General features: G+C 35.5%; 6 protein-coding genes and 1 long non-coding RNA gene across 8 annotated transcripts; 2 read left to right on the plus strand and 5 right to left on the minus strand.

The window, feature by feature from the left end:
- Positions 1–1,254: 1,254 nt before the first annotated feature.
- LOC120153941 lies at positions 1,255–1,633 on the minus strand. Its single transcript, XR_005518833.1, has 2 exons — positions 1,510–1,633; positions 1,255–1,425 (listed from the first exon to the last, which is right to left on the minus strand). It is a non-coding gene; the product is annotated as an uncharacterized LOC120153941 (long non-coding RNA).
- Positions 1,634–2,164: 531 nt separating this feature from the next.
- On the minus strand, positions 2,165–4,945 carry LOC120153785 (serine carboxypeptidase-like 27). The gene is made up of 9 exons (XM_039165666.1): positions 4,268–4,945; positions 4,083–4,178; positions 3,875–3,967; positions 3,712–3,797; positions 3,364–3,624; positions 2,975–3,102; positions 2,812–2,907; positions 2,593–2,698; positions 2,165–2,476 (listed from the first exon to the last, which is right to left on the minus strand). The coding sequence occupies exons 1-9, from the start codon at positions 4,635–4,637 to the stop codon at positions 2,300–2,302; spliced, it is 1,413 nt and encodes a 470-aa protein (XP_039021597.1). The 5' UTR covers positions 4,638–4,945; the 3' UTR covers positions 2,165–2,299.
- A 2,034-nt stretch (positions 4,946–6,979) lies between these two features.
- On the plus strand, positions 6,980–8,651 carry LOC120153738 (chalcone--flavonone isomerase-like). Its single transcript, XM_039165638.1, has 4 exons — positions 6,980–7,118; positions 7,209–7,367; positions 7,683–7,906; positions 8,478–8,651. Exons 1-4 carry the CDS (start codon positions 6,998–7,000, stop codon positions 8,649–8,651), a joined length of 678 nt encoding a protein of 225 aa, XP_039021569.1. The 5' UTR covers positions 6,980–6,997.
- Positions 8,652–9,014: 363 nt separating this feature from the next.
- LOC120153784 (probable receptor-like protein kinase At2g39360) lies at positions 9,015–11,638 on the minus strand. Its single transcript, XM_039165665.1, has one exon. The coding sequence runs from the start codon at positions 11,552–11,554 to the stop codon at positions 9,125–9,127; it is 2,430 nt and encodes an 809-aa protein (XP_039021596.1). The 5' UTR covers positions 11,555–11,638; the 3' UTR covers positions 9,015–9,124.
- Positions 11,639–15,123: 3,485 nt separating this feature from the next.
- On the minus strand, positions 15,124–17,695 carry LOC120153974 (CDP-diacylglycerol--glycerol-3-phosphate 3-phosphatidyltransferase 1, chloroplastic-like). Its single transcript, XM_039165832.1, has 7 exons — positions 17,342–17,695; positions 16,545–16,642; positions 16,372–16,422; positions 16,121–16,234; positions 15,979–16,035; positions 15,782–15,867; positions 15,124–15,673 (listed from the first exon to the last, which is right to left on the minus strand). The coding sequence occupies exons 1-7, from the start codon at positions 17,478–17,480 to the stop codon at positions 15,553–15,555; spliced, it is 666 nt and encodes a 221-aa protein (XP_039021763.1). The 5' UTR covers positions 17,481–17,695; the 3' UTR covers positions 15,124–15,552.
- Positions 17,696–18,598: 903 nt separating this feature from the next.
- On the plus strand, positions 18,599–22,241 carry LOC120153894. Of its 2 annotated transcripts, XM_039165757.1 has the most exons (7): positions 18,599–19,057; positions 19,242–19,350; positions 20,490–20,649; positions 21,118–21,266; positions 21,343–21,494; positions 21,708–21,822; positions 21,987–22,241. In XM_039165757.1, exons 1-7 carry the CDS (start codon positions 18,648–18,650, stop codon positions 22,113–22,115), a joined length of 1,224 nt encoding a protein of 407 aa, XP_039021688.1. In that variant the 5' UTR covers positions 18,599–18,647; the 3' UTR covers positions 22,116–22,241. The 2 variants fall into 2 exon arrangements, with proteins under 2 accessions (XP_039021688.1, XP_039021689.1); XM_039165758.1 differs by lacking the exons at positions 21,708–21,822; positions 21,987–22,241 and adding an exon at positions 21,861–21,872 and having other exon boundaries at positions 21,343–21,514.
- Positions 22,242–22,622: 381 nt separating this feature from the next.
- LOC120153739 lies at positions 22,623–23,668 on the minus strand. Its single transcript, XM_039165639.1, has 2 exons — positions 22,923–23,668; positions 22,623–22,845 (listed from the first exon to the last, which is right to left on the minus strand). The coding sequence occupies exons 1-2, from the start codon at positions 23,666–23,668 to the stop codon at positions 22,623–22,625; spliced, it is 969 nt and encodes a 322-aa protein (XP_039021570.1).
- Between the last annotated feature and the right edge of the window lie 373 nt (positions 23,669–24,041).

A 24,041-nucleotide genomic window follows, 5' to 3' on the forward strand; every position in this document is an offset into this window, starting at 1 on the left:
AGTGAACTATTCTTTCACTTCAATCAAGCTCGAATTTTAAGCTTCAATCGAGCTTCTAATTTTTTTTGAGTTCAAGTCTTTTTGAGTTTAAGTTTCAATATTATATTTCAAGTTTAAATTAACTTGATAATTTTTAGCTTGTGAGTTTGAGTTGAGTTGAACTTACTTTTAAAGTTTTCAAGTTTGATTCGAGTTCAGCAATACTTGAGATCGACTTGGCTCGTTTAACAAACGACGTTATTTGGTTTAATTTTTTTTTAAAAAAAAACAAAAATCCTGGGTTTTTCCCGATTTTTTTCGGTTTTCAGTCGGTCTGGTTCAAACGGTTCAATGATTCTGACCGATTCATTAATAACGATTTAACCGATTTAGATTAAACCGAACTAAACAACGGTTCCTGATTGAACCGACCGATCTAATCTTATTTTCAAAACAGAACGGACAATGATGACATGATATGGTATCGTCAAATCTCTCCTTGAATCGTGTGCCAACTTTTCCTTGCCCTCAAAACCGGTGCTATAGATGAGTTAGTAATGAGATGTAAAATTCCACGCCTACCCTACATTGTTGGTACGTTCACTTTGGTTGTTTTGACAACATTTACACGTTTAAAGGACACACGTGTTTTATTGATCTTTGGAAACAATGTGTTAATTCCTTCATGTTTAGAATAAATTTAATTTGCTCTCGTAATTAGCTTTAATTTAAGTTATGTTTCCGTGTAATATATGGCTTATTGCCCTTTAATCTCTAAACTTGTTGAATGTGGTTGAATTGTATTGATGCCTCTCATGGTTTGAAAGGACGTGGCCTCCATTTAGTTAGGTTCTAACCATTAGTATTATTATTTCTATTATTTTATTTTATTATTATTATTTTTTCCTCTTAAATTTAATATTTTCTCCTTTTGTTGTCTTTCTTTCAACATTTGTTTCTTTTAAAATTTAACATCATTTTTTAATTTTTTTTATTATTTAATTAATTTTTACTAGATTTCTTTTATTTACCATCTAACATTTTCGTAATTAAAGACAACCGATAAATTAATTGGTACCGAAAGGACGGTTTAAGGGTGCTAATCCTTCCTTGACCGTAACCGACTTCCAAACCCGACACATTTCTAGTAAACTGCAGATTAAGTAAGATGATGTCCGATCTACCTAAATGTTTTTAAAATGATAGGTAGTGACTCTAATCCACTCATTTTAAGTCGAAGCCCAATTCCGGACCCAACCGAAAGACGTTTCTGACCCATTGCCATAAGTTACTTCACTCCAGAGCCAACTACATATCTTCTGACTTTGATATTCGGAACATACATGGGCTGGATTTACCTCAGGTACCTGCAGATAAAAACCAGAAGCAAAGCATGTGGGTGATCCAAATGAAGATTTTGCATTCTCCACATTCTTCCCTCAATTTCTTAGGAGTTATCTGCCTTTCGTTTTTAGCTTGTGAAATGATACGATACTTTAAGCTCACAAGCGTTTCCATATGATTCGGTACAGACCGATTATCGATCCCATTGCATGGAAGTTCCACCTAATGCTTTGTGGAAAACCTGAAGCTCCCATAGATGATGTTCAGGGTTATACCTCTGAGGGTTCACTGTTTCTCGATTCTGACCCCACTGAGGCATCAAGAAGAAGGTACGCATTTATGTTAATTCTGCCATATACGTCGTTGGAAAGTTCAATGGCACTTTATCCCCATGGTAATGAGTATCAAACGAATCTTGAATACAATATATATGAAAAGAAACTTTTTCATGAACATTTGCAGAGAAAAGGGGGCCAGAGCATTGGAGGAGAGAATTGCTGCTGCTGTAAAGAAATCAGAAGATTCGCATGTGAACGGAACCGACACTGTTTGATTGCACAAGTTAGAAACTCCATCATCATCCTCTGCAACTATAGAGTTTATATGCAATCTCTAGCTCACCATTTGGTCATATATTCTACTGTAAATTGTGAATTTCATTTTGTTGCATTTTCCGCTCAATGATTCATCTTGGTTCTTGCACCATACGCACAAGATGTGATCTACTTGTATTTATGTAAAGACTGAATAGTTGCAATTATTTTATATAATTCATATTTGTTTCATCCCACAATTTTATTTTATGCTTTATTCTTGTAGATCATGCACATGAAGTTTCAAGTTAAAAAAGTTTACCCTTACATGAAAAATAGATTGAGGCAAGTAGCAATATTTAGGCTTGACTCCAAAGAGTCTAATCGGACTGCTTAATTTTTTATTTAGTTTTCCTAACCCGATTTATGAAGTCTAATTTATTTCACTTATCAATTGCGGGCAACAGATATGAATACGAGTATGTCGGCATTGGCTTGTCTTCCAAGAAAGATCGGAAAAGAATGAAACCTTGACGAGGGCGGTGGAGTGGAACCTCATGACCGGCTCCAGTTACCGACACTAATGTCAGCCCTTCGTATTCTTGGCTCCACCCACCAACCTTTATTCACAAAAATAAGCAACTCTGATCAGATCAACACACGCATATATATATATATATATATATATATATATATATATATATATGAAAGAGTGTGTGGGTTTATCAGAACTTACCTTGCCATTGTCATACCAGGGATGCCACTTGTTAATGGTTGGTAGTTTCAGTGCACCGATGGAGTATCGAGTGGCTGTCACCGGAACCACTGAATCAGTGTCTCCACTGCAGAAAAAGAGTTCAATCAAAGCTCTCCGTACTTAGGTTAACCTACCTTACTTGGACTGCGGACAAAACAAAATCCAATGAAAAAACAAGGAAAAAGAAGAGCAACTTACCTGAAAACCCATATCCGAATACCACCGGAAATTAGTTCTTGGTATATAGGAAGCATAGAGAGAGGCGAATCCGTCCAGTTATCATATACGATGTCGCTGTAAAACGAACATTATCATAAATAACGTATACCGAATTGAAAAGAAATCACCATCAATCACCCACCTGCAAGTTTCCCATTGATAAGGAATACCGGTTACATTTGCATGAAGAGCCTTCTGAACTTCGGGGCGATTAAAGTACACTTTCGTATACTGCTCGGTGCATGGATCGTAAGCTCTTAAGATCCACGGCTGCATGTAGAAACAAATTTTAGTGCAGTGGAAAAGAAAAGAACTTGATGAATCGAAACTCAATGTTTTGAAGACGACGTGCATAACAAGTTAGGTTCATGAATTATGTATGTATATAAATATCATGATTTAAAGCCATACTATTGACAGAAACTAGAGAAGAAACAAGATAGAATGTGAAGATAATATTGTAATACATTTGGACTATATGCAGAAATATGTCTGGTCCTAGATGACAGACAAAGGGCGATGGAAACTTACATAGTGACCCCTGAAGTTGTGTCTCAACGTTGCGGTATCCTTGCAGGGTGGCGTGTAGATGCTATACGGATCGATGTTTCCTTGCTCCTTTTCTGCAACTTCGAGAGCTGCAGCGCAATCCGATGAGGGATGTGAAGCTGATCCCAGGTCACATGCGGATTGCAAATTGCGATAGGTCGAATCGGATATTAAACCATGAGTCCACCAGTACTCGAATGTACCAACAAAATCATGGAAGTCATCAATAACTGCATTTCCAACCTATATGATCCAATGATAAGTCATTTTCCCAGAAAACAAGAGTTGATTACCAGCAAGAACTGAAACTCCAACAACTAATATTCTTACCATAAGTCCTTTGAAATTGAGATCAGGATTCTGAATCCCTTTGTTTCTTTCATAAACAAGTTGAGCCAATTGAGGAACATAATGACCTGAAAATAAACATAAATCATCGTCGAATCATGCGAAATATCACAAACGGAACAGCGAACCGGGATCAAAGTGAAACCTGCATAACTTTCTCCAGCAATGTAGAAATCCCTATGCTTATACTGTGGAAACCTTTCAAGCCAATTAACCAGAAAAGCATATGCATCTTCAGCTGCGAATTTACAACACCCAGACCCCAAAAACATCTAAAGATGTCAAAACCAACTCTCTTACAATCTAAAGTAACAAAATTGACATAAAGATGATGAACAAACACAATAAATTACCAGTTCTCTTATCACCACAGTTGTATAAATCTGATGTTGTATTTGTGTATGAGAAACCAACACCAGCTGGAGACTCAAGGAATAGTATATTTGCCACTGAAAACAAACAATTGAAATGAAACAAATCTTAGATGAAATTCAGACAAAAACACAAACAGAAGACAAAACGAAAAATGAAGACTTACACTTGTTCCAAGCATAAGGATTGAAGTAAAGTGTCTTTCCATCTGGTCTAATACGAAAAGGACCAATCTCTTCGGCTGCTCCATAAGCAACTGAAGAGCAACCAGGCCCTCCATTGAGCCATAAAACGAGTGGTCTTGTTTCTGGTGTACGGTTCAGTGGTGACTCAGTCAACCAGTAAAATAATGCCCTTCCAGCGTCTTCGTTGACTGTCACATACCCTGAGTACTGATTGAAGTCGACATTACTCGGTTGTCCGGGCAACTCAGTGATTTTATCGGAGTGTTGATCCCCAGAGGAGGAGGAAGAAGAAAAACACGTGGAGCAAGTTAAGAGCAGAAAGGCTAAAACGATGAACCTCGACTCGGCCATGGATGGAGAAATTAAGATATTACACAAACACGCAAAGCCCAGATTCAGAAATACATGAAAATTTCGAAGATGAACCTTTCGGAAATCCTGGAAAATGGGGTTTGATACGAATGTATGGAACTTCGAGACAAACAGAACAAGGACAACACAAAAGACAACGAAAGTGAGCAATAATAACACAGTGAAACACAGAGGCAAGAAAAGTGACGCTTGCTCAACTATTAGACTAAATTAAAAGTGAAAAACTAAGATTACCCAAATCCCAAAATGTCTCGAGAATTTCCCAATGAATCCTCATAGAAATTTTCACTCAAGGTTACGCAAGTCACATTATAATTACAACAAATAATTAAAATGAATTTAGACAAACCTCATAAATGAACAAGAAGACTTGAATTAACATAAAATTAAATTTAAACAATTGTGAGACTCGAGCATAAAATATCAGAACTTTGAAGATAGCCTCATCCTTACCAAACACATGGAAATAATTTAAACCATACAATTCATGTGTGGGTGGTCCTCATTTGTCAGTTGATTAGGTTGTAATAAATTTGTTTGGAATTTTCTTTTCTTTAGCCCTCTCTGCCATTAGATTTCATCCCATCAGGTGAAGTTTACACCTTGGTTTGCACCAAGTTTCATTTTTCAATTTGCAAATTATCAACATTTAATCTGAACTTTGTGGGAAAAATCTGCAGTTGTCAAATACGGAAACAAATTTTCAACATTTCATTGGAATCCATGTTGTTCTCGCTTTTTAGATTATTTTAAAGTTTGTTGTAATGCATACATTTTGCATGATTTGGATAATTAGATGCGTAAAGGGTTATTATTATACTTCTATGAGATTAATATTTTTATATAGTTATCTATTCAAGATTTTTTTTTATATAATTATTGATATTTCATTTAATAATTTAAATTATACGAACCAACTAACTTCAGTTGTTAAAAGAATTGTTGTTTCTAGATGTCACAAGTTCGAGCATCAACGACTGCAGCAGGGTGATTGAATGTTCATTGTCGAATGTTTGAGAGTATTTAAAACATATACTACTTTGTAATCACCTTAATAAAAAAAACTAATAATTTAAATTGAATACTATATATATCTAGGGATAAGTTTGAGATTTAGACCCGAATGATTTTGATCTAACTCAACCCTATAAGACTGATTCTTTATAAAAATTTGGATTTATGTCGGACCAGGTTGAATTTTTGAAAAAATATGATCAAGTTAGATTCAGGTTTAAGGTAAAAAATTATCGACTTAGTCTAATATGTGTGTATATATATATAAGGTCAGATGCGAGTTTTTATCCAAAAATCAAGTCAGATATCAGATCAGGTGGAGCCTCCCTAAGCTCGGATCAAGCAGGATGACAAATAGAGTGATAAAATACTTAAATCGGACCACATGATGGATAAAATGATAAAATACTTGAATCAAATTAAAATCAACTGCAAACCCAACTTAACTCGACACATATCCATTCCAATATATATCTTATAAAACCATCCTTCCAGCCAATGTATTTCATTCACTTTCCATTGCATTATTATTGGTTGCTCCACTCACTTTCTAAAGTTTGTTGCAATGCATACATTATGGGCTTGAAAAGTGAAAGGAAACACATGTTTTACATCTCATGTGGTATGTCTATATATGTATGATCTCGAGTCTTATAAAATTACATTATTTCACTCGAGAAGAAATATTAGCATTGTTAGGGTTTGATTAACCACAATTATCAGCAACATTTGACTCTTTTTTTTGGGTTTTCTTTTTAATTTACAATAAAGTTTCTAACTTTGTCGAAGTATAATATTTCATTATAAGTTATAACATATTTTTATATTTTGAAAAATAATATATATCACTGTGGTGACCGCATTGATTAATCGAATTATGGTTAAATTGATAGGATGTAAAAAAATTTAAGGATTAAAATTGATATTATACCAAGTCATTTAATTATTTTATCTAATGACCCAATAATTTATTTATAATAATATTTTAATTAAAAGATCATATTATAAATTTTATAAAAGCATGTTCCGTTTAGAACTTAAATATTATAACTGAATAATTTGAAATATAATTTACACTAAAATAATTTTTAAAAAAATAATTGCACTGATAAAAATTAAATACCAGATTATATCATTTAAAAAAAGTAAATTTAGCCTTGTAAAAAGTTGAGCTTGCACATTAACACCCTGGTGCATATCTACGAACCCTCGGCTCCTATTCCCCTGCCTATCCTTCATTTCCCCATTAGCTATATAAAGCTGACCGTTTCACTCCCAATTACAACCCCTCAAACCATAAACTAAAAGGAGAAGAATAGAATTTAATGAACTGCCGCACAATGTCTACGTCAGCGTCCATCACCGAACTGGAAGTACAGAACGTTAACTTCCCCCCAAAGGTGAAGCCTCCGGGTTCCACCAACACTCTTTTCCTCGGCGGCGCAGGTTAGTGTTCCCCGCATTCTGTTTCGAAATCCGTTCGATCTTCTTTTTTTTCCCTTCTTATGTTAACGTGTCAGTGGTAACGTTCGCCAGGGGATAGAGGATTGGATATCCATGGGACATTCATAAAGATCACCGCGATCGGAGTGTATTTGGAAGATAAGGCCGTGGATTGCCTTGCTGATATGTGGAAGGGTAAGAACGCCGCGGACTTGGCAGATTCCGTTGAGTTTTTTAGAGACATCATTACAGGTAATTTCCATGATTTTGTTTGTTTGTTTCGGTTGGGAAATGTAAAATAGAGTTTTGATGAACAGTTACTAGTGATAAAAGATTGAACAATTATTTTCGTAAAAATGTGAGGGAAAGGAAACCTACGATTCTGACATTGAGCTGAGAATTAATCAACATGCGAGGGATATATGAACTATATTGCCATTGTTCATTTTTCTAAAGCAGGTCCACGAAGAATTATATGTTTTTGGCGGATTTTATATTGCCTCATTGCCATCCATATCGTCGTCAATCCTAATGTTTTTGGTATGCGTTTGCAATTTGTATGTGTAGGTGACTTTGAGAAGTTCGTACATGTAACAACGATCATGCCAATAACGGGTCAACAGTACTCTGAGAAAGCAGCTGAGCAGTGCGTTGCCATCTTGAGATCTCATGGAACCTACACTGATGCAGAAACAAAAGCCGTCGAAAAAATCATGGCGGCCTTCAAGTATGAAACCTTCCTGCCTGGCTCCTCCATTCTTTTCACAATATCAACCCGTGGTTCCCTAACTGTAAGTCCAAAAACATTCATTGCTTTTTTCATCGTTATAATCGGATGATTGATTACCCTGAATTGCTAAATGAATAGAATTCAAGCAGTATGTCTTCCTGTCAGCCTGGTCTTCAATTTGGGCATTAAAACATGTTAAATATTTGTTTACTTGCATAGTTATGACATGTTAAAAAATATACCATATCATTCGAATTTAGGAGAATTATAACCAAAATCTTTGGTTCATTTCTTGGTACACTTGAATAAAACCCTTAACCTTGCACTCAAATAAGCCTTTAAATAAATAAGAGATCAGGGGTTTATTTAGTACAAAGGAAGTATAGGCATGCATGGACCGAAAGGGGCTAGTGGGGGCAGTCGTCCTTGAAAATTTCAAATTATCATATAATTTAGATATTTTCTATGTATCTTCAATTGATTATTTATTTTTTTCCCTAAAATTGTATAAGTTCGTCCTCCCCTAACATAAAATTTTAGGTCCATCCATGAGTACAAGGTTTATTTAGGTGCAAAAATAAAGAGATTAAAAGGATCCTAACTTGGGGCAAATTCATCGTTCTAAAAAACAGATTGGATTTATGAAAGATAGGTTAGTGCCAGAAAATGGGAAGGCAGTGATAGAGAATAAACACCTTGGAAATGCAGTGTTGGAATCCATCATTGGCAAGAATGGAGTTTCTCCTGCAGTAAAGCGAAGCCTGGCATCCAGATTATCGCAATTGTTCTGTGAGAATCTTAAGTAGAGTGTCATTGTCTCTTTCAGACAAGATGATTTTGCGATCTTTTAAATCCTGTGTGGGCTATGTCAATGAAGCAAATAAAATTTACGTTGAACTCTAGTTTCTGAGACAAATATTACACCGACTCGGATTTCTTTGCTCGGAGGAAATGCTTCCGTATGTGATAAATAACTTAATTTTATGTATTTTTACACGTGCATGAATGTATGTATTTAATAGACTTGGAAATCTTTAAAAAAAAAAACAGTAAAGCACAGTCCGTGAACAGACAAAAATTGCAAAAATCGGATGACTGAATTTTCACGACATTTTTAGAACAATGCAAAGGCTGATAAATCCAAATTAGAAAAACCCAACAAAGAACACAAAATTTTACGTAGAAAAAAAGTGGTTCCTGAAGAATTTGCTGCCATAGACAAAGCTTATTGAAAAATGAGATTCAGCCCCTCAGTGGAATCTATGCATATAATGTTCATCTACCTCGTTTGCTCACTTAACATTTGAGCAAATACAGTGGTCATTGAAACGCCGGCGAGTTCACTTACACTACCGGCTAGGATGAACTCTGAGCTTGTTTCCAAGTGTTCGCCACAGCTGATTCCAGAAGAAAGCTCACCATCGTGAGCGGTTTTTTGTTCATTCCTTTGTAGTTGAAGTGTTGATTCCAAGTTCCATAGGACATCTCCCATTGAAGGCCTATAAATTCCATGTTTCCCCAAGCATTTCTCAGTTATCTCCCAAAACTTGTTTAAAGACTCTGGTTTTATTTCACCAACAAGCCTAGGGTCTACAATGTCTTCCAATCTCCCATTGCTGCGAGACTTCAATGCCCAGTCGACTAAATTCACCTTTTCTCTCGGGAGGGAAGGATAAATAACCGGCCTTCCGCAAAGGACTTCAAGCAAAACTACACCAAAAGAGTAAACATCTGATTTCTCTGTTAGTTGTTGCGTTGTCAAGTACTCTGGGTCGAGATATCCAAAGCTTCCTTTCACTGCTGTACTCACATGCGTCCGATCAATATCCGGGCCTGTCTTTGATAAACCAAAATCAGCAACTTTAGCCATGAAATTCTTGTCAAGTAGTATGTTAGCAGACTTGACATCACGGTGAATTATTGAATTAGTTGAACCGGTATGAAGATAGTGAAGTCCTTTGGCTGATCCAATGCATATCTCAAGCCTCTGTCTCCAACTCAAGCATGGATGACTTGAGCCATATAAATGATTCTTGAGTGTCCCATTCTCCATGTACTCATAAATTATGATCATCTCATTGTGTTCATCACAGTAACCGATCAATGATACCAAATGTCGGTGCCGAAACTGCGATAGCATTTCGATCTCGGTCCGGAATTCTGTGAGACCTTGACTTGATTGAGGAGTTCCCCTCTTGACTGCAACCTCAGTTTCATCCCACAATACTCCTTTATAAACCTTACCAAAACCACCAACCCCAATAACTAAATTTTCACTGAAATTATCAGTGGCCTCTACAAGTGCCATGAAGGGGAAGCGATAGCCTATTTTCGAGCTAAAAAATATGGCAGTTCCATTCCCTGCAACATGAACATTTCGTCCTCCATTCCCTGGATCTGGCTTTCTTCTTCTTTGGCAGAAAAGGATGAGAACTGCAGCCAGAACGACGAAAACAAACAATCCGACAGTCAAACCAACTATAAGTGCTATCTTGGAAGTTCTCGAGGAGACGACCTCAGGAGCATCAAAACCTCCCGCAGCATTATTTATTTTCATGATCTCCAAACCATTGAGAATGACACTAGGGAAGTTGATTATATTCGACGAGCCGACGCTTACATTAAGCTTACGACTATCATGGGCCCTTGTGCAGACATCCATGAAATATGGGGCACCTAAAACGTGTGATGTCTGAGAACCAAGATCAAGATGACCTGCTGAATGTGTATTGATGAAAATTTCAACAAAGACACCTTGCTGAGTAGAAGAATTACTTACGATATCACAAAAATGAAGCCGGACAAGATAATCTAACCCCGGGTCAACATCGAAGCTCCATGTCAGGTTTGCATTAAGATTGGGATCATCCAGGTTAAACCGAGTGGCAGTGCCATATACAGAAGCTGGAGCAATATCCTCCGTCACCAATCCTCCCGTAAAATTAACAGCCGAGACATTTGATACAAATGATCCTAGATTCTTGTCTATCAAATATTCATCATCTGAAACCCATAGTCTCCACAAGGTATCATTTTGTGGAAGCACTGTTGAGTTCCCCATATCCACCCTCGCAACCGTCTCCAACGCAACATCTCTCAGGCTTCTCTTATCGTCTTTTCTACCAATCGTTTTGGCTTCTTCGGGAACGATATTCTCAGGGATCGAGAAAACTTCCAAGGCATTGATGAAGGCAAATGACACTGAATCAGGGATAAAACTAAGAACCAGTCTATTAGAAGTAATGTTCAAGCTGTATTCCTTGACAACTGAAACATTCCCCGATTGGGGTTCTCTAGTAAGGCTGAAGTTTTGTGCTGAAACAGAGAATTTTGCGTTGCTCATGTTGTACTTTCCATATACAAACGGAAAGAAATGAAGGCGAATCAAGTGCCGCCCTTGTTCTTTGATTGGAAAGCTGTAATCGGAAGGTCCATTGAAGATTCTAGCAGTTCGATACAGTGATGAATCGTAGTAAAGTGAGATGGGATTTGAACTAGAATTAGCAAAAATATGCTGTGGGGTTGAAAGATTATACGATGAAGTGTTTGAATTATCGGCGACAAATTGTCGATCACCTAATGATCTATTTCTGGAGGATCCACAGTCTAGCAAAAATTCATCTACAGGGTTGAATCCTAGTGAAAGATTAACTAAACAAAAGATAAATAAAGCCTCAACAATCAATCTAAAATTCCCAGGATTCTCCATGAGAGAAACTCCAATATCGGGAACTGACGAGCACAATTGCAGTTAAAAATGGCAGAAACTAGAGACTGGAAAAAGAAGGAAAATACCCCAAGAAGAACCTAACCTGAGATTTGTATACGAGAAAGTTGATGAGCTGAGAAATCGGCAGAAACCCAGTAAACGAAAATCAACGAATAAATGTAATCAAAGAAAAGACGGTACAGATTATGTCACCTAGCGACATTAATGAGCTTAACAACCTGTACCTGTTTGTTCAAAAGTTTCAAGCTGTGACCAAAGAAGTACGTATAGAAATGAAACAAGTATACTTCAAAATTTTATATTTATAATTGTGTTGGGATTATCATCATATTTGTTTGGTTCTGCAAAGTTAAATTTGACATTACTGGGATCGAATACTAAAATACAATCAGTCAAGAGGAACGAATATTTGGGTGATCAAAAAGTAGATAATTTGAGTCAAAATAGAGTTTGAAAATTTGAAATTTGAAATAATTGAAGTACAAGCGGAGGACAGCTATAGAGGGTGGCTGAGTCTCACCTTCCTCCTGTGTCTACTTTAAAAACAGCGAACTTTGGTTGAAACTTGAGCTTTTTCTTAAAACAAATAAACAAATTTATATTAGATATATTTACGATAAATAGAAAAAAAAATCCGAATTGCCTTATAAATTTTATTTCCGTTAATCTCAAATGAATTTAAAGGAAAAAAAGATTTTATAAAATCATCACTATACGTATTTTAAGAATCAATCGTGTATACCAATATTTTATTTATGAATTATATTATTTTCATTTTTTCAAAACATATTTTGTTTTCAGTTGTCAAACTTGTTTACGTAATTTATAGGATTTCAAAATAAAATTATTTCCAGAAAATAAAATAAAAATTTGAAAAAAATATATATATGTGTGTATAATTATTATTATTATTATTATTATATATGTAAAGTCTGTAATTGAACATCCAAATGATGCTGTTCTATTATCTCTTGTCGCCATCCTACAGATGAGAATGCGCGTTCTGGAAACCAACCAGCATAGCAGCGAGAATGACGGAAAAAAGCTCAAGGAAAACAACCCTCTACGGCCAGGCTCAGAGGTCTTTCTTAAGATCGAAAGACATTTTTTTTACGAAATGTTTCGAAATCCATTTATACAAATATATATAGATTTTGTATTTAATATAATATTTTTTTTATAAAAACACTAATAATTTATAAATAATCTTTAGATGTAATTAAGTATACTTTAAACATGTTTAATTCTTTTTTTTCAAAATAAATGATTTGATATTTATGCAAATATTATTTGTAAAATTATTTTCACCTACCGATATACATTAAATAATATATACAATTAAAAATGAATTTATAATAATAAATAAATAAATAATGCCGGGAAGGGATTATATTGAATAAGGACAACTAAATTTAGGTGCCTACCACAATAATTTTGTTGATAGCAAACAAAGTTAAGTGGCAAGCGGGCCAGTTTTGGATTAATTCAAACTTGAATAATATGAATTCTAATATTTTTATGTTAAGAATTTGTTGATCTTGATTTATTTGAGATTTAATTTTTTTTATATTTGAAATATTATAAAATTAGATTAGGTTAGTTGGCGTATTCAATTACTCCTATTTTGTAACTTTTGTAAGGCTTAATTTTTTATTTTAAATATAATAATTAAGTTTATTATGATACAATTCTAATTTTTTTCCAGTAAAGAATGATAATAAACTGCAACCTTGAACCTACAACTACTTAAACAGCAGCGTAAGTAAACATATCCTCGTGCAGCAAGAGACGCACCTCCATCGGTGGCTTTGTGAACTTCACACAATCGTACCGACTTCTATTCGTCAAATTCGCCATACAATTCGCTGCTCTATTTTATTATTCTAAAAGTCGTATTTTAATTTATTTATTTTAATTTAATATAATTTTATCCCTTCACTTTTTACACTGTTATTAATATGCTAAAACTAATAACATAATTAGTTGTTGTTACTTTGATTAGTAGAATTTCATTTTTACTGTTATAATACTCACCCAATTAATACCACATTGATTTTATGAACCAAACCACCTCATCTGTGAAATCAAGCATTTGATGCTAACCTATGTTATTCGGATTTGGATGTGAACATCGGATCACGTAGACGTGGATATGTACAATCTTTTCGAAGTTTTCTTGGTGCACTGCGAATGTCTTCGGAGGGTAATATCCCCTTATCCAAAAAGAAGTGTCCGAGCAACTTAGACGCTAAAAGATTATAAAATGTGAGAATAACAGATGAGTTAATGGAAAATCGATGCAACTGCCAGCATTAGAACACAATAATGGAGTAGAAGGCGCGAGTCTTGACTTGATCAAGTATATAGATGCTCACTTTGAAGGGCCTTCTCTTCTCCGATGTACAATTTCAGAAGCTCCTGATTAGTTGTTTCTCACCTCCATTGTTCTTTCATGCTCATAGACTATATAACAGGATCCTGCAAAGAGAGTTTGCAGATGAATTATTCTCACCTCCATTTCCCTTCATTTCTTTTGGCTCATCTTTGAACAAACGAAGATTCTCTAGTTTTCCTAACGTTAAATCGAGACGAGGGCACTACCACACTAGTATTCTCGTGCTTTATAATATTTGAGAAGATAGTCCGGTTTAAATACCCCATCACCCATATAAAAAAAATGCATACTGGACATGTTACAACAGATGAAAATGAATGATTTAACCCTCTGCAGATGAGCACTGACCTTGGAATTTATTTTCTTCAGAAGCTTTTGCCTGTGGAGATTAAGTAATCAATGGAGAATCATCTATTGCTATTGTATTCAACAGAAAGCAGGACATACCATTATTAAAATCAATGTAGTATTAACCAGGAAAATCTCTCATTGTGAATACATATGCTTCCCTATTCGTTTCGTATGGCAAAACTTTTAATGAACAAAATTAAAATCTAGTTACACCAGAAATCACATTAGTCTTATGTTACTCAAACTCTTGAGTTCATTTCCCCTGAAACACCCTTTCAAATGAGTATAAAGATTAAACAAAATTTATATCTGTGTCAGATCAGATGAATACCCATGTCTAATAATTAACTAAACCCTGAAAGCATAAGCATTGGTTAATGCCTAAGGAACAATCACTCACAGCAGCAACTTACCATGGGAGAGAGTGAGCGACGTGAGAGAACTACATCCAAATGTATCTGAAGGAGAAACCTTCTCTGGAACCTCCATCATGTGCCAAAACTATAATCTGCTCATACCCTGCAAAAGCATAAGCCTCTGCATGCTGACTGAAATTTTGTTGCTCTAACTCTCATTTTTCTTGAAATGCCCATCTGACTATATTCAGAATATGATCCTACAAAAACCCTCCAAATAAATGAAAAGCTTGGGAAAATGTTAAACATACATGCCTCAGATCTCCACGACCAAATCTAAGTAACATATGATTGAAGAATATTCAACAACTTTGAAAAGTCTCTAACATCAATCCCATAATCTATTCATCATCATAAAACTGAGTTCAGAAATGAATAAGTTATAAAAGAGCAAGAAATTGCATTATACATAGCATGCTTTGATTACTTATCACTTGTGTATAACTGTGAGCAGCCACTTGACTAGCAATTAACATTTACAATAGAATAGCTTAGTAAGAGTTCCTCAATTTCATGTTGCAGTTGCAAATTACAGAGTAAAATGTGTTAAATGTTGGGAGTCGACTTGCTTAAAGCAATGATCATCCTCCATGAAATTTAAGACATAAGCCCATGAATATATGGATACTACCCTCACCAAACAGCCTAATCTGAAAGGAAATTCCAATATTTGTGAACTTCAAAAGGCGGGACTTTTGAAAGGAAATAAAGATGGCATCATCATCAATGTGTGAAAAGTATTCCGCTAGAGAGATCAGCCACAAACAGTCGGCAACAAAAAATGCAAGCCGCTACAACCCAGCAGGTAAAGATAACTACTTAAGTAATACTTTCCCCATCTTCTCCAAATACACGGCTAGTGAAATCACCGAGATCCCAGCTGAAAGATAAAGAAAAATAACACCAGAAGCAACTAAGATCCCACTTTCTCTGGAGCTGCATAAAGAGGGAGAGAAGCAGAAAATAGTAAACAGCAGGATACTGCAACCAGGGTTGTTTGGCATTTATTATTTTCATGACAGTGAAGGAAGAAATTTAATAAACCTGTTATCTCGTGTAGCCAGAAGTATGGTTAGTGCAACCATCTGTGTGGCAGTTTTCCACTTCCCCAGCTTATTTACGGCAACAGCCTAATTCTCGAATCAAACTCAATAAATAAGCTACAGGCAAAACTCAAGCATTTCCTACTTCAAGATATTAGTAAAATAGAAAGTAGTTTGACATCCGAGAGAGAAACATACCTCTGAAATCTTACTATTCTGAGAAGAAGCCCATTCCCTAACAGCAGACATAGTTATCTACAAACAAAATAGCAACAATTTGTAAAATATTTATAACTAATTCATACATGTACAGAACATCATCAGCTATGGTATATATTACCTCCCTTCCTATAATGGCTATTGACGGTACATTCAGTAACCATGGCGCTTGCCCAAACACCGCAACATTCAAAGGTTTTGAACATAGTAAAACTAGTGTAGCAGCAACCATAAGCTACATTAAACAGGCATGGGATCAGAAGAAATGCTCACAGCTTCAGACAAGTCAATACAATGACTTCGGCCATTAAACTCTATCTATTAAATAACTTGAATATTCGGAAAATAAAAAGGAAATTAAAAACTACTCACCTTGTCAGCGACTGGATCCAAAAGGGCACCAAAGGCAGAACATAACTTCATCTGAAAGAAATGATAAAGATTTTACTCAGTTAAATTGTATAGAATAACTACACTCTTATAAAATGAGAGGAAAAAGAAAGGTTTCCATAGAAATTTGAAAAGGAGGGTGGCAGAAGGCATACTTTTCGAGCAATGTACCCATCAAGCCAATCAGTTATAGCAGCAGCCAAAAATATACTAGTCGTAGCAGTCCTTCCCCACCAACTATCGACAGAAAAGGCTAAAAGAAAAATGAAAACCATTTTTGTTAGTCTCAATGCATACGAAGTTTTCGCATCGGCAATACATTTAACAATTGCCACAAAGAATTCAGAAGTACACTGATCATACAACTAATAATAATCCATAGATTTCTTTACACCATCTAAGGCATACCACATTGCAACCTATCGTCATTGGTTGTCATAATTCAAATGAGCAGAGTCATCAAACACAAAATTAAGCTATAATTGCCAAAATTCATCAGTATTATCAGAGGTCGACTCCAAGGGACATCAAAATTACTGACAAAATACCCGACATACACATAAATAATGAGCCAAGACATGAAAATAGCAAACAAACCAGCTGACATAAGCATACACATAATGGTTAAGCATGTTATGTCTTAAACATATGATCTAAACATACAATTAACTCGTAAGAAAACAAATGAAAAACCTCGGATGGCTTAATTTTTTAACCAAGCTAAACAGATAGAAAAATTGAAGGTCTAAAAATGGAGGAAACAACAAATCAGGAGAGTGCATTGCCTCAAAGCTTGAAATGCCATTGTCAAATCATCATCATCAATACTAGAAATTTCAAATTAAATTCAACGAGCAAGTGATTAAGAAGAAAAAAAATCTAAAATCGCAAATCACAAAAATTCAGCTAAAACAATGCGCTATTTATGAAATTCAAGAAAAAGAAACTGAACTGAAAATCAGCACCGGCACTGCGGCGACGCGGCCGAGTGTTAAAACAGTGGGCAAAGTTAAAATTTTAGAAGAATTATTTGAATAAGCTAATCTAGGCTGGAGTGTTAGTTGATCTTGCATCAAAGGCCTCGATTCCATATCCACAAGAATGTCGGAAGGCCCGGAATCCGACCCGTTAAAGTTTCCTTTGTCGTTTGTTAAGAAGGGGGAGATAAACGCTTGTGGAAAAGCAACGCAGATCTAGTAAAAGGAAGGAGCTTTTTATGGGAAAGATGGGGAAGGCCAAATTGAACCTAGGGCTTAAAAGGGAGCAACAATGCGCCGGGATACATGGAGAGATGATGGAGCCCGGGTGGTGATTATGGTTAGGAGTTTGGACTACCAAATCTACATGATTCACGAAGTTTGAGGTTCGCGGACAGGATTATAAAATTAAGGGTAAAATATATAAATAGTCCCAAACGTTTAGATTTCTTGAATTTTGATCACCTAACTTTTGAAACTTAAAATACAATTATCAAACTTTTAGTTAATTTTTAATAAGGTTCTGCTATTACCTCATGTTAATTATTTTTGATGTGACACTTAACTCTTGTTAACTCATCTCCCTCTTCTTCCCCAAAAGCTTTCCCTATGAACCCTAAAATTTGTACATAATTTCCACTGAATTTATTGAAGGTGAAGACAAATGGAACTCAAGAATGTATGTGATGACATCCACGGAAATTAACTTATTCATTTGTTTCAGACGCAAACCCCTTATCAAAATTCGACTCAAAATGAAAAAGTCAAGTTTTCAAATTGAGTCAAATTTTGCTCACCTGTAATTCGAGGTTTCTAATAAGACATAGACTAGGCGTTGATTGCAATTTCGTTTTGACTAATTTATATTTGATTTACAGTATAAGATTATAAGGATATATATTCATGCACAATTTTTTTAAAAAAAAATCTAGTTTATTCATTCAATAAAATAATATCATTAAAATAATTAGAAAAGTCAATTAAAAAACTGAATAATTGGTGTTTATTTTTATCTAATTCATGTAAAAAAATGAAATATAGTTCAATTATTAAGAGGATCATATTAAAAAAATAAATAAATTAACTTCAAATTTTAAAAATAAAAATAAATATTATCGTTGACAATAAAAAATAAACAACGTTAACTTTTTTTAGTTTTATTGGATTTAATAGAAATAATATACTAAAAATGAAAAAAAAAAGGTTTATAAAGTGATGATCGCATGATAAAATGGCAAAACCAGAATTTGGAACTACCGGTTCGTCTAAAGGAAAAAAGAAATGTGGCGCTCAATTCGCCAACTCCCTTCTTTCTCCGTTCGTACAACCAGTACCCAAACGCTTCCTTACTCTTCCTTCCCATCTCTCTCTTCCCCTCTCCCTAAACCCCGAGCTACCTCTTTCTTCTTCGCCCCCTCTAAAACCCTACGGTCAGCCGCCACGTCATCACCCTCCACCATCATCTTATGGTCCTTCAACGGCGGCGGCGGCGGCTGCATCGGCTTCAGCAACGCCAGTCGAATTATCGCTTCAAGATACATTTCATCGTTCCCGACTCCGCAACCGGAAATGGTGGTTGATTGGAGCGAAGCGGTTTCTTGCTCGGAAGTCGGCGATGGAGGCGGCGATGGAGCGGTGGAAGAAGGCACTAAACGCTCTATTCCAGTTCGAGCTTATTTTTTCTCCACCAGGTTATTGTTATTTTTTTACTCAATTTACGATTGGTTTTTAGTGGGACATCATTAGAATCGATTTCTCCCCAAAAGCTTTCATTTTTGGGCGTTGTATTTTGGGAAAAATATCAGAACTTCCGAATTGTGATGCTTAAACCCTATTATACGCTTTAATTAAATGAATTTTCTTTTCTGAGTGTAGTGTGGATTTGAGAGGACTGGTGGAGCAGAACAAGCAGAATTTTATACCGCCGACATCACGAATGACTAATTATGTAGTTCTTAAGTTTGGTGATCTTGCTAGTTCCCCTGTAAGTCGATTTTGACAAATCTATTTTGCTGTTGAGAGCTAAGAACAATTACTCTAATCAATTACAACCATGTTTTATGACGATAGTTTTTTTTAATATTTCTAATCACGGATGGCACTTTATTTCTTATGTATTATTTATTTATTTCATCCACATAACTGTTATTATCTGGCGGAAAAAGAAGCTAATTAGGAAAATATAGGGGGTTTAAATTGGAGGTAAGTGGAAACTGCCTATGAACCAACCAACAATGAACCTTGGAAATGAGATTATGCTTCTTGAGTTTGAACTGTTGAATTTAAAAACTGGTTGTTACGGCGGATTCTTTAAAACAATGTAGGGATATGCTTGGTTTTTCTATGTAATGTTGTGGCTGTCTTTTTATTTAAAGGAGTTTCACTATTTATGTATTAGGTGTTCAGGTTGGATTAGGACGTCGTTGTCTTCACTATGCTGGAAGCTGATGAAAAGCTTTCTCTCTTTCTTATAAGGATAACGTATTTGGGGATTTTGTGAGTAAAATAAAAAAGTTTTTAGTCAGTGTTAACAACCTAGAACTTATTAATACCATTCCTCCTACCTATGGAATATTGAAAAAAATTGAAGAATAAGGAACTTCTTAATTATTAATGCATGCATTAGTTTAAACAGTAAAAATGAGGGGGCTCTTGCTGTAAACCAGATTTAATTGAGATTTGTCAGTGTCATTTATCTCTGTGCAGCTAATTTGCTCTCTCTCTCTCTCTCTCTCCTTCTCTCTCTCTGTCTCTCGGGAATTGGGTTAAGTGGCATATATCTCTAAGCCTTCTGAGTTCCATTTACAGATTAAGTTAACAAATTTCAGCTGGAGGAACATATACAATATCTGGTTTGCATACTATAAACTGTTCTCTGTTAAAATGTTTCTGGATAGATTTTAATTGGCATGAAAATTCTGAATAGATGTGAGATTTGACCATCATAGTACGAGGCATTTCCAAACTCTTGACTATTTTTTCTAGAAAACAATAGCTCTATCATTCAAATCATGCATTTTAGTATTCTCTAGACTCTTTTCATATGTATGTTTTTTTCTAGATTGTCATGTATGAGGAAATCTAGTAAAGTATTTCTTTGAATTGTCAACTTCCTTGTTTCAGGGTCCTGGTGTTTTCATAAGTGGAAGTGACTGCTGTTTCATGGTGGTATTCCAGTATGGTTCCATCGTGATGTTCAATGTTCATGAATGTGATGTGGATCAGTATCTGAAAATTGTTGAAAAGCATGCATCTGGATTGCTTCCTGAAATGAGAAAGGATGGTGAGTTCATAAAATTCTTGTTTATCAAAATAATACATAACATATATTGATATATATTGTAAACTGGATTTCTTGCCAGTTTCTTTCTCTCCTGCTTATGCATGTCCCATGCTTGATTCACAAGATACATTGTGGTTTCTCATATACATCTTTCAACACATGCACATGAGTTACTGGCATGTTAAATGGGTTTTGATGGGAATTGAGATGATTTGGGTATCAATCTCGTATTTTGCTGTCATTTTCAATGGATTTCTTCTTAATAACTCATTCATTTGATGGCGTGTTTTTATCATTCAGTTTCTTTTTTCTGACTAGACCTTTTTTCTAAACATATATGGATTAATTATTAGAGATTAGATCCATTGCTTTCATAAGGAACAAAGAAATGTGGAAGGTACTGCAATCAAGGAGTTTTTGTTTGATCGTTTTATTGCTCTTTGAGTTCAATGTGTTATGAACTTGCAGAGTATGAGGTAAGAGAGATGCCTACTCTGAACACATGGATGCAAGGTGGATTGGATTACATCATGTTGCAGTTCTTGAATATTGATGGAATCCGTACCATTGGAAGTGTTCTTGGTCAAAGTATTGCTCTTGATTACTATGTGCGCCAGGTGTGTATTATTTGATTGCCAATGTCGGCTTTCTAAACATTTTGCTTTATACTGATAGTCAAAACTTTTTCCTTAGGTTGATGGGATGGTTGCGGAATTTACCGACATAAATCGTGGGATGGAAAAAACAGGAACATTTACCATGGACAGCAAAAAACTTTTTCAGATAGTGGGAAAGGCAAACTCTAATCTTGCTGATGTGATTCTTAAGCTCGGACTTTTTGAGAGGTAACTTTTTACCCATTACGGTACAGAGAATGTAATCGATTCCTCATAGAGCTTTGTTTGAGGCTACTCCTTCCAAATTAATTTGATATCATCTGTTTTTGAATTTATCTCATTATGGCATAAAAAATACGAATAGGAATGTCTATTTTTGGAGTGTTTGCAATTTAGCTCATGCTTTTTTACCCCCCCCCCCCACCCCCGGGGTTTTAACAGATCAGATATCGCCTGGAAGGATGCCAAATACGCTATAATTTGGGAATTTCTACGAGATGAATTTGAATTAACTCAAAGATTTGCAAGTCTTGATTTCAAGCTTAAGTTCGTTGAGGTATGGTATTTGCTCTCTTAGAAATGCCCTCTTTACAGGAGAAGGCAATATGAAGCACAGATGTGCAAATTTCCCATATATATAAGTTCTAACAAGTATTCGGCTTTTCCTGGATATTGTACATTACTTGCCTTCTAAGTTCTAACGCGTTACTGCTTTTGCAGCACAACATTAGGTTTCTTCAAGAAATTCTTCAAAATAGGAAATCAGATTTCCTGGAGTGGCTCATCATTGTGTTGATAAGTGCCGAAATTGTTATCTCTCTTTATGACCTCATTAAGCGGTCGCTATGACCCTTGGTTAGAAGTTAGTATTTTTTTTCAAATTGGTACTCGTTGCAGTTCATAAAAGATTCATTAGTCAAATGCAAAGAAGTTGGCTTTTGCTGACCACAGAGAGGACCATTTAGTTTGTTGTAAATTATATGGGTTCATCCAAATTTGGCCCTTCATATATATGTTGAGTTTTTTTGGGGTACTTTATAAGATGGGATTAACTCTTGGAGTTTATTTTTTGTTAAATAATTGTTGTGTAACATGATATTTTAATCCATTTTTCGAACTATTAACCTGGGTTTAGTATTAATAACTTTTCTTCTACTTTAACTCTTGTATGACTAATGAAATAATTTATTGATATAATAAAATTTTTGCAATAATTTAGTACTCTTCTTTCAGACTATGACCATAAAAGAAATAGCGTTTTGGTGCAAATCCTTTAATTTAAGACAAATTATTATTATCAGTTACTCACTTAAACAACAATAGTATACATTACAAATATTTCAAACTAAAATATTGTTATACAGATGTGATGTGTCGCTTGGGAGGGGACTTGTGGGTCTTACGAACAAACTTTCGAGCCCAAACATGTTTTCCATTGATAGAGAACTTGGCTTTGGGCTTACCATTCAGAATCATCTCAAGCGTGGTACCTGTTTCCAGTACCAGCTTTGCATATAGAGGCTGCTCCCCTTTTTCCACTTCTTGCATCTCTATTCCCTCGAATACTTCCCCAAACCTCCTGTCCAAAACAAGCCAGTCAGTCAACATCTGATAATTTCAAAATTAAGGGGGGGGGGGGAAATTAAGTATCAATACCTGGTGAAGAAGTTTCTCACTTCATCCTCTGAAACCGAGTATCCTTTTGAGAATGTCAAGAAAATGGTTCTATCGTCTGCTTCAACTTCTTCCTTATTATTATCATCACCCTTCTTCTTCTCTTCCGAGCTGCTAATGCGAACGCTATGTATACGGTTCCATAGATCCTCCATTTCATTGTCCATACACTTCTTTTGAGCCCTAAAGCTGCTAACATCTTCAGGATCAAATCCATGAAAGTTTGGCCTTAAACTTGGCAATATCGGCATAATCGTTGCACCATACAGTGCTTGTTTCATTATATCATCAAAGGCTCTATAACAAACATCATGAACCAGGTTAACGACCCCATGAACAATCTCCACACGATTCTCGTGAAAGAAGCGAAGCGAGATGTCGTCGTTAGTCAACATTCGAATCAAAGGGACGATGCAGTAATCGTTTTCGAAATGTCCGAAAGGGAATTCATCGCTGTTTATACAATTCAAGCATTGAACACTTTCGATGGCCAATGCATCGACGAATGTGTCGGGCCATGTCTGGATGGTGTAAACCAAGTTCTCTCCACAGGCGACAGAGCGTTCGAGCCAAAGGAGTAGAGCCATGACGTGCATGGACTCGAACGGTTCGCGTTGAAGGTTCAGAACAAGCCTGCAGAAGATGGCTCGGTCTATAGTGTGGAACAACTTGAGTTCTTCTGGGGAAATTGTGTGAGAAGTAGAAGATGATGATGATGATGAAGCCATTGTCGGGTTTTTGAAAGGGATTGGAAAGATGGGTTGTTATTGAAAGTTGGTTTTGGGGATTTAATACAAGGGAAAGGGCGCCATTGAAGAAGGCTTGAGTTGTGTGGACTTTGAAGGGACGCCATTTTTGAGCTTTTGGGCAGAAATGGAAGGTTTTAGAGGATTTCTTTGTTAAGAGTTCTCAAGAGAACGGTCATGTTTTGGGTAGGTACATTTGGTTTCAAGGAAAAATAAATAAAATAATCATAAAAAATATAATATCGAAGGAAGAGGAAAAAAAACTTTTTTTAGATAATAATAATAATAATTTAGACTTAGAGTGTATTTGTTTAACGTAAATATTTTTTGAAAATTATTTTTTCATTTTTCAATG

This window comes from Hibiscus syriacus, unplaced genomic scaffold (genome assembly GCF_006381635.1).
Source record: "Hibiscus syriacus cultivar Baekdansim isolate YM2019G1 unplaced genomic scaffold, ASM638163v2 tig00111105_pilon, whole genome shotgun sequence".
NCBI classification, from domain to species: domain Eukaryota; kingdom Viridiplantae; phylum Streptophyta; class Magnoliopsida; order Malvales; family Malvaceae; genus Hibiscus; species Hibiscus syriacus.